Raw genomic sequence first — 9941 nt, forward strand, 5'->3', positions numbered from 1 at the left:
GATTCAAACCTATGCTGACACTGCATGTGTGCCGGAAGCTGCGTCATTACCCCGACACCAGCCAGGCCACAGTTCAGATGTACAGTATTATGCTTCATTCACACTCTGCCTTTCTGTTGTTTGTTTTCTGTGTTGTTTTATACATACATTTCTGTCTGTTCAGTTCATTCACACCTCATCCTCTGTTTGCTCTACAGAAATAGCATACTGATAGTAATTCTCTGTCCTCTCCTATCCAGACATCCCTGAGCTGAAACAGAAGCTACATGTTCTGAACCTTCTCATTCTTCTTCTGCCTGAACCCAACAGAAACACACTAAAGGTATGTTGATGGATTTCAAACTGAGGAAGCGCAATAGAGATTTGTTCATACAGTCAACTCCTAATAAATACATTGGCTCGGGACTGTGATTGCATGCACTCAACCAGAGAATGGTTACTAAAGGGTTTAGTAGGTAGTAGGCTTAAGTTATTCCGTGAGGTACCCAAATGTCTATAGCGATGCACTTGAAATGTCATGCACATCTTAAACTTTCACCCTTACAGCGTCTTCAGAAAGTATTCACACTTGTTGACTTTAAAAAAAAAAAAAAATGTTACAGCCTGAATTTAAAATTGATTAAATATATATTTTCTGTCACTGGCCTACATACAATACCCCATAATGTCAAAGTGGAATTATGTTTTTAGAAATTTTTACAAATGAAAAAAATAGAAAAGCTGAAATGTCCTGAGTCAATAAGTATTCACACCTTTTGTTATGGCAGGCCTAAATAAGTTCAGGAGTAAACATTTGCTTAACAAGTCACATATATAATTTTTTCATGACTACCTCATCTCTGTACCCCACACATACAATTATCTGTAAGGTCCCTCACTCAAGCTTTGAATTTCAAACACAGATTCAACCACAAAGACCAGGGATGTTTTCCAATGCCTTGCAAAGAAGGGCACCTCAACAGACGTTGAATATCCCTTTGAGCATGGTGAAGTTCTTAGTTACACTTGGGATAGTGAATCAATACACCCAGTCACTACAAAGATACAGGTGTCCATCCTAACTCAAGTTAAAGCTTGGTCGCAAATGGGTCTTCCAAATGGACAATGACCCCAAGCATACTTCCAAAGTTGTGGCAAAATGGCTTAAGGCAAACAAAGTCAAGGTATTGGAGTGGCCATCACGAAGCCCTGACCTCACACCTATAGAAAATTTGTGGGCAGAACTGAAAAAGTGTGTGCGAGCAAGGAGGCCTACAAACCTGACTCAGTTACACCAGCTCTGTTAGGAGGAATGGGCCAAAATTCACCCAACTTATTGTGGGAAGCTTGTGGAAGGCTACCCAAAACGTTTGACCCAAGTTAAACAACTTAAAGGCAATGCTACCAAATACTAATTGAGTGTATGTAAACTTCTGACCCACTGGGAATGTGATGAAAGATATAAAAGCTGAAATAAATCATTCTCTCAACTATTATTCTGACATTTCACATTCTTAAAATAGACCTAACTGACCTAAGACAGGGAATTTTTACTAGGATTAAATGTCAGGAATTGTGAAAAACTGAGTTTAAATGTATTTGGCTAAGGGGTATGTAAACTTCTGACTTCAACTGTATATACCTTCACATATCTAGGCCACTTTTAGCTGACACATTTAATGGATGACTCAACGTATCTAATCCAGTTTAAAGTATAAACGTTTGTTAAGCTCCTGCCTTGATGGTTTAAAAAATATGTGAACATTGTTTTTTTTATTAGAATTATATTGCTCCCCAGAAGGGAATATCCAGTGTATGTCAGAGAAAATTCCCCATTCAAACCAACCATAACAATCTCAACAATGACAAAATATCAACGTTGACAGGCTCTGTTGGAGTTTCTGAGTAAGGTGGTGTCCAGAGAGAGGAGGAACCGTATGAACCTGTGGGCCGTGTCCACCATCATGGCCCCTAACCTGTTCCTCCACAAAGCCGTGCCCTCCCGCCTCACTGACGGGGGGCCAGGGGTGGAAAAGGGACAGGCCGAGAAGGCTGCTGACATCATGAGGCTCCTCATACGCTACCAGGACTTGCTCTGGACCGTAAGTTAAAGACCTCCAGGCTCTACCACCAACATCTAACAAAACACAACACAACATTCAAGTATCGTTGTAATCTTCTTCCTCCTTTGCATCTAGGATGGGTGGTAGATTCACGTTACGCAACTCACACTTACTCTAAAGAAAATGCCGTCAAACACCTGAACCGGGTGAATTCATGAAATTGCTTCTCCCTTATAGATCCCTAACTTCCTGATGAGCCAGGTGCGAAAACTGAATGAGAACCGTAACCGGAGGTACCAGTTCTACGACCGACGCATCAAGAACCTGCTGAGGAAAATACACCAGGACAGCAAGGACAAACCTGACAAGAACTCATCAGAGGTAGGCTCTCAACTGGCCAGGATGTTTGTTGTGGAGTTGGTTGGGAGAAGAAGACCCTGGGCCCTTGTCACTTGTAAATGAGATTTTTAATCTCAACGAAGGTCACCCATATAAAGGATGTGAATAAAATAAGCAGAAGACTGCATGTCGCTCTGGATGACTGCTAAATGATGCAAATGTAAAATGTCAGAAAGATTGGATTATTTTCCCCTCCCTCATCTCCCCCCACCAGCCGTGTCGTACAGTGAAGATCCAGGTGGGAGATCTGATGAGCAGCACCATGGAGGTGCAGGTTAACATCAGCTCTAGGGCTTCAGACCTGCTGGCTCAGTTCCACAGGGACCTCTGCAGCTCCAACAACACCAAGAGGTACAGTACACTACAATCAATCAATCAATCAATCAATCAATCAAATGTATTTAGTTTAAAGCCCTATAGACCAACACACGATTTTAGAAAACTAATGCTTCAGAAATACTGCATTGCCTACTCACTGGGTAAAAATGGAGAATGTGGAAGTTTTGAAGGTGTTTAACAGAATCAATTGCATCTGTTTGTTCTTTATCATAGGAACGGTTCGGTATCCCACCCGGACTGTGCCATCTATGAAGTGGGAGGAAATATCGGTAGGTACCACAACACAAGCCTTTGCTCCGTAGTGAGACTATTTACCAGACCTGGCTTCAAATACTATTTGAATTCTATGAAATACTTTGAGTGTTTGCTTTCTTTCTATTGGTTCAATTTCAACAGGCAAGCTCAATCAAGCACAGCTAAATACATTATTTAAAATAGCATTGAATCCAAGTTTGCTATCTTGTCAGGCTGAGAGCCACATTGGAAAATTACATGAGTGACTCTGACATTTGCATGTCTTTCTGCTCATTGAACTGATTGCGCTGGCCAGTTCTTACGCAATGAACTGGATACAGAGAAGGGGCATAGAGAGGGGGAGAGACCGAGAGAGGGGGGAGCAGGTGGGGGGAGAGCAAGCCATCTGTGTGCATCTGCAGTTATCGGAGCAGACAAATTCTTACACATGTATCTACTATATGATACTGTGCTCTCACAGACCGAACCACTCATACACACTATTTCCTTTGTACGTGCATTCACGGAACTTAACCATTCACATGATTGCACCAGGGGCAAAGTTGTCAGCTGCTTTGTCAGTAAAGCAGAAAACACTGTTTCAAACTGTTTTCAACATCTCTCTTGCAGAAGACATTTTATCTCAATGACAGTAACCTGTATAAATCAAATCAAATCAAATTTGTATTTGTCACATGCGCCGAATACAACACGTGTAGACCTTACAGTGAAATGCTTACTTACAAGCCCTTAACCAACAATGCAGTTTTAAGAAAATACCTAAAAAAAAGTAAGAAAGAATAACGTATGATTAAAGAGCAGCAGTAAATAACAATAGCAGGGCTATATACAGGGGGTACCGGTACAGAGTCAATGTGCGGGGGCACCGGTGTCGAGGTAATCGAAGTAGTATGTACATGTAGGTAGAGTTATTAAAGTGACTATGCACAGATAATAACAGAGAGTAGCAGCAGCGTTCCGGGGGGGCAGTGCAAATAGTCTGAGTAGCCATTTGATTAGATGCTCAGGAGTCTTATGGCTTGGGGGTAGAAGCTGTTTAGAAGCCTCTTGGACCTAGACTTGGGGCTCCAGTACCACTTGCTGTGCAGTAGCAGAGAGAACAGTCTATGACTTGGGTGGCTGGAGTCTTTGAACATTTTTAGGGCCTTTCTCTGACACCGTCTGGTATAGAGGTCATGGATGGCAGGAAGCTTGGCCCCAGTGATGTACTGGGCCGTACGCACTACCCTCTGTAGTGCCTTGTGGTCGGAGGCCGAGCAGTTGCCATACCAGGCAGTGATGCAACCCGTCAGGATGCTCTCGATGGTGCAGCTTTAAATCCTTTTGAGGATCTGAGGACCCATGCCAAACCTTTTCAGTCTCCTGATGGGGAATAGGTTTTGTCGTGCCCTCTTCACGACTGTCTTGGTGTGCTTGGACCATGTTAGTTGTTGGTGATGTGGACGCCAAGGAACTTGAAGCTCTCAACCTGCTCCACTGCAGCCCCGTCAATGTTAATGGGGCTGTGCTCGGTCCTCTTTTTCCTGTAGTCCACAATCATCTCCTTTGTCTTGATCACGTTGAGGGAGAGGTTGTTGTCCTTGCACCACACGGTCAGGTCTCTGACCACCTCGCTGTAGGCTGTCTCATCGTTGTCGGTGATCAGGCCTACCACTGTTGTGTCATCGGCAAACTTAATGATGGTGTTGGAGTTGTGCCTGGCCGTGCAGTCATGAGTGAAGAGTACAGGAGGGAACTGAGCACGCACCACTGAGGGGGCCCCTGTGTTGAGGATCAGTGTGGCGGATGTGTTGTTACCTACCCTTACCACCTGGGGGTGGCCTGTCAGGAAGTCCAGGATCCAGTTGCAGAGGGAGGTGCTTAGTCCCAGGGTCCTTAGCTTAGTGATGAGTTTTGAGGGCACTATTGTGTTGAAACGCTGAGCTGTAGTCAATGAATAGCATACTCACATAGGTGTTCCTTTTGTCCAGGTGGTAAAGGGCAGTGTGGAGTGCAATAGAAATTGCACAATCTGTGGATCTGTTGGTGCGGTATGCAAATTTGAGTGGGTCTAGGGTTTCTGGGATAATGGTGTTGATTTGAGCCATGACCAGCCTTTCATGGCTACAGACATGAGTGCTACGGGTCAGTAGTCATTTAGGCAGGTTACCTTAGTGTTCTTGGGCACAGGGACTATGGTGGTCTGCTGGAAACGGGTTGGTATTACAGACTCACACAGGGAGAGATTGAAAATGTCAGTGAAGACACTTGCCAGTTGGTCAGCGCATGCTTGGACTACATGTCCTGGTAATACGTCTGGCCCTGCGGCCTTGTGAATGTTGACCTGTTTAAAGGTCTTACTCACATCGGCTGCAGAGGGCGTGATCACACAGTTGTCCGGAACAGCTGATGCTCTCATGCATGTTTCAGTGTTACTTGCCTCGAAGCGATCATAGAAGTTATTTAGCTCGTCTGGTAGGCTCGTGTCACTGGGAAGCTCTCGGTTGTGCATCCCTTTGTAGTCTGTAATAGTTTGCAAGCCCTGCCACATCCGACGAGTGTCAGAGCCGGTGTAGTACGATTCGATCTTAGTCCTGTATTGATGCTTTGCCTGTTTGATTGTTAAATGACAAAATCTGTCCCTCAGTTTTGAATCAGCCTTGTGTTGTTCTGTTCTGTCCCATAGGTGAACACTGCCTAGACCCAGAGACCCATCTCCTGGACCTGTACAACACCAACCCCAGTGGGGAGTGGGTCATCAAACTGAAACCACTGGTCACCACCAGGGGGCTGCACCAATAAGAGACAGCCGCAGGCAAAGGGAGAGACCAGTAGGTATCATCAAGAGCCAGCCAGAGGAGGAGGGAAACCAGGAGGAGGAAGCTGCTGCTGCTGTTAAAAAACAAACCACCTCAAGACTGAGCCCTCTCTCCCCCTTTCCTCTGCTCAATGCAGGGAAGACCAGACTAGGAGGTGCAAAGCAGAGAGAGACAGAGAGGGAGAGCTACTGCTCAAAAACACTCCACCTCCGCACCTTCAGATGGAAGAGAGGCTGAGGCTGCTTCTTGGCTTGTCAGCTCTCAGCCAATCACCTCCCAGCATCCGCAGGAACCCAGATGGGGATCTGATGCACCGCTGCCTACAACAGCAGCCACAGAGTCTCTCTCACTCCCTCTCTCTCACTCTCTCTTTCTTTTTTCTAGCTCTCCATTCCTTCTACTCAGACATTAGATCACAAAAGGAATGGGAGTGGAACATGTACAGTATATCTGTTTTCCTTTTTTGTCTTTTTCACAGGGGGACAGTCAGAGACTCTAATGAGCTGATAGCCCCATGTCCTGTCCCTTGTGTATGACTTTGGCTCTGTTCGTTCTGGGGCCTTTGGGCCTTGTCCATGTAGACTCTCAATAAGAGCCCTAATCAGATCAGACAGAGATCCTTCTTCTCTTTAAGGGATCAAAGGTCAGCCTTTAAGACATTACTACTGGACCTCTAAAGGGAACTGTTGTTTAATAACAGAGAGTGAAGCTGGACTTCGTTTCTGTTTTCTCATGTTTGTTTTTGATGAATGAAGGATTTTAAGTATTGAACCTGGCGATGGATTGATTGACTATTTATAATTGATTGGATGTGTCTATCTGTATGTACGTGTATGTAGTCATGAATGTTGTCCTTTGAAATGAATAGGTATGTTTGTTGCTAAAATAGTTAGCAACATAAGTCATGTGAGCTCATCCAGTTTTTGGGGGGGATTTTACAGTGTTCTTGCTCTTATACAGTACCTTTGTTGATGAGTTGTATTTTGATGCACCTCTGCATCCCTCTTTTTCTATTTCTATTACCAATTTGTCATCCGTTCCTCTTTAAAATACATTTCATGCAGTTCCAGTCAAAAGTTTGGACACACCGACTCAAGTGTTAAACAAATCAAAATATGTTTTATATTTGAGATTCTTCAAAGACTGTTGGAAAAGCATTCCAGGTGAAAATGGTTGAGAGAATGCCAAAAGTGTGCAAAGCTGTCATCAAGGCAAAGGGTGGCTACTTTGAAGAATCTCAAATATGAAACACTTTTTTGGTTACTACATGATTCCATATGTGTTACGTCATAGTTCTGATGTCTTCACTATTATTCTACAATGTAGAAAATAGTAAAAATAAAGAAAAACCCTTGAATGAGTAGGTGTCCAAACTTTTGACTGGTACTGTATATGAAATCTATTAATAGTGTTTACACATTTTCATGATGCTCAGATGTTAGAAGCAGTATGCGCCACCATCAGTGGAGGCTGTTGAGGGAAGGACGACTCATAGTAATAGCTGGAATGGAGCTAATGGAATGGTTTCAAACAAATGGAACATATGTGTTTGATGTATTTGATACCATTCCATTTATTCCTATCCAGCCATTACCACGAGCCTGTCCTAAGGTGCCACCAACCTCCTGTGACCACCATGTACATTATCTTCCACAACATGACAACCTACCATGAATTTACAGTGGGGTCTGAAATTACTGTCACCCTTGATAAAGATGAGCAAAATTGACTGTATAAAATAAATAATTCAAATACTGAGCTGTATTGTATACTAAAAGAATTGGGAAATGATATTATTTTATAGTAATAGAATTGTTCAAAGAACGAGATTTTGTGTAAAAAATAATATTATAACCATTTATTTGTGGATTTTGATGTGTGCTTGAGGTTATTCTCTTGCTGGACGATCCACTTCCGGCCAAGTTTCAGCCTCCTAGCAGAGGCAACCAAGTTTGGGCTAAAATGTCCTGGTATTGGGTAAAGTCTATGATTACGTTGACCCGAACAAGGGCCCCAGGACCAGTGGAAGCAAATAACCCCATAACATCAAAGATCCACCACCATATTTTACAGTAGGTACAGTGCCTTCGGAAAGTATTCAACCCCCTTGATTTTTTCCACATTTTTTTGAGTTACAAAGTGGAATTAAAATGTATTTCATTTTTTTTTTACATATAATCTACACAAAATACTCTGTAATGTCAAAGTGTAAGAAAAATTCTAACATTCTTTTTTAAATCTATGAAAAATAAAACTAATATGTCTTCATTAGATAATTATTCAACCCCCTGAGTTAGAAACACCTTTAGCAGCAATTACAGATGTGTCTTTTTGGGTAATTACACATGTGTAAGAGCAATGCACACCTGGATTGTACAACATTTACCCATCATTCTTAAAAAAAATATTCAACCTCTGTCAAGTTGGTTGTTGATCATTGCCAGATAACCATGTTCATGTCTAGCCATAGATTTTCAAGCAAATTTAATTCCAAACTGAAGTACGGCCACTCAGGAACATTCAATGTCATTTTGGTAAGCAACCAAACTGTAGATTTGGCCTTGTCATTCGTCTCCCAGTGTCTATTGGAAAGCAGACTGAACCAAGTTTTCCTTTAGGATTTTACCTGTACCTATTCCATTTATTTTTATCCCAAAAATAATTATCTTGTCCATGCCGGTGACAAGCATACCCATAACATGATGCAGCCACCACTAATGCTTGAAAATATGAGTGGTACTCAGTGATGTGTTGTCTTGGATTTGACCCAAACATAATGCTCAGTACTCAGGACAAAATGTTAATTTCTTTGCCACATTTTTTGCAGTGTGACTTTAGTGCCTTTTTGCAAACAGGATGCATGTTTTGGAATATTTTTGTTCCGTACAGGACTCCTTCTTTTCACTTTGTAATTTAAGTTAGTATTGTGGAGTAACTACAAAGTTGTCAATCCATCCTACATTTTTTCCTTTCACAGCCATTAAACTCTGTTTTAAAATGTTGTTTTAAAATTACTATTGGCCTCATTATGAAAGCAGTTTACTTCCTCTCTGGCAACTGAGTTAGGAAGGACGCTTGTATCTTTGTAGTGAATGGGTGTATTGATACACCATCCAAAGCCTAATTAATAACACCATACTCAAAGGAATATTCAGTGTTTTTTCTTTTTTTTACCCATTTATCAATCGGTGCCCTTATTTGCGAGGCATTGGACAACCTCCCAGGTATTTCGGGGGCCCTAAGCAAGATTTTTACCAATCTAAAAATTGTTAGCTGACATGGCTAATTGAGCGACTGTCAGTGATTGATAAAACAAGAGAAAACTGCTGATGCACAACCAAATATCAAACTTACACCTTGTGCATTCTACTATTCTAACTCTCAACAGCAAATTTAGACCCCGACTGAGTTCCTAAAATATATATATTTATTATTTTTTGGTTGAGGCCCCCTCAGCGGCCGGGGCCCTAAGCAACCATTTATGTCGCTTAAGCCTGGATCCGGCCCTGCTCCCTGGTCTTTCTGGGGAGATTCTCTACTCACTGAGGAACCTTACAGATATTTGTATGTGTGGGGTACAGAGATGAGGTAGTCATTCATAAATCATGCACACAGATTGAGTCCATGCAACTTATGTGATTTATTTTTAAGCAAGTTTGTCCTGAACTTATTTAGGCTTGCCATAACAAAGGGGTTGACTACTTACTGACTCAAGACATTTCAGCTTTTCATTTTTTATTCATTTGTGAAAATGATATTCTAAAAACCTAATTCCACTGACATTATAAGTTATTGTGTGTTGAGTGACAAACTATGAATCTCAATTTAATCAATTTTATTGAACGCCAAACTCACCGCTTGTGTGCGTGGCCAAAGCTTTATTTTCATGTCATCCAACAAATGTAAACGCTTGGAGTTTGCTAAACGGCATTGGCACTTGGATTGGAACCATTGCTATGGTCAGATGACATGAAAATAGAGCTCTTTGGCCACGCACACCAGTGGTGGGTTTGACGTTGAAATGAGAATGCATGAGCAGAAAATAATTTGGGCGGAAGTGGATCATCCAGGAAGACAATAACATTTACACATCAACATCCACAAAGAA

General features: G+C 42.1%; 1 protein-coding gene across 3 annotated transcripts in view; it reads left to right on the forward strand.

Moving 5' to 3' along the window:
* The window catches only part of LOC106582676 (rho GTPase-activating protein 40), a 48730-nt gene extending 39899 nt beyond the window's left edge, over positions 1-8831 (forward strand). For all 3 annotated transcript variants that reach the window (XM_014165973.2, XM_014165971.2, XM_014165970.2), the window contains exons 10-15: positions 240-322; positions 1866-2081; positions 2280-2423; positions 2656-2792; positions 2994-3049; positions 5701-8831. In XM_014165973.2, coding sequence (XP_014021448.1) covers positions 240-322; positions 1866-2081; positions 2280-2423; positions 2656-2792; positions 2994-3049; positions 5701-5816 — 752 coding nt within the window. In that variant the 3' untranslated portion in view covers positions 5817-8831. The remainder of the gene's footprint in view (positions 1-239; positions 323-1865; positions 2082-2279; positions 2424-2655; positions 2793-2993; positions 3050-5700) is intronic.
* Positions 8832-9941: the final 1110 nt, after the last annotated feature.

The sequence above is a fragment of the Salmo salar genome, chromosome ssa22, assembly GCF_905237065.1.
Source record: "Salmo salar chromosome ssa22, Ssal_v3.1, whole genome shotgun sequence".
Classification (NCBI taxonomy): Eukaryota; Metazoa; Chordata; class Actinopteri; order Salmoniformes; family Salmonidae; genus Salmo; species Salmo salar.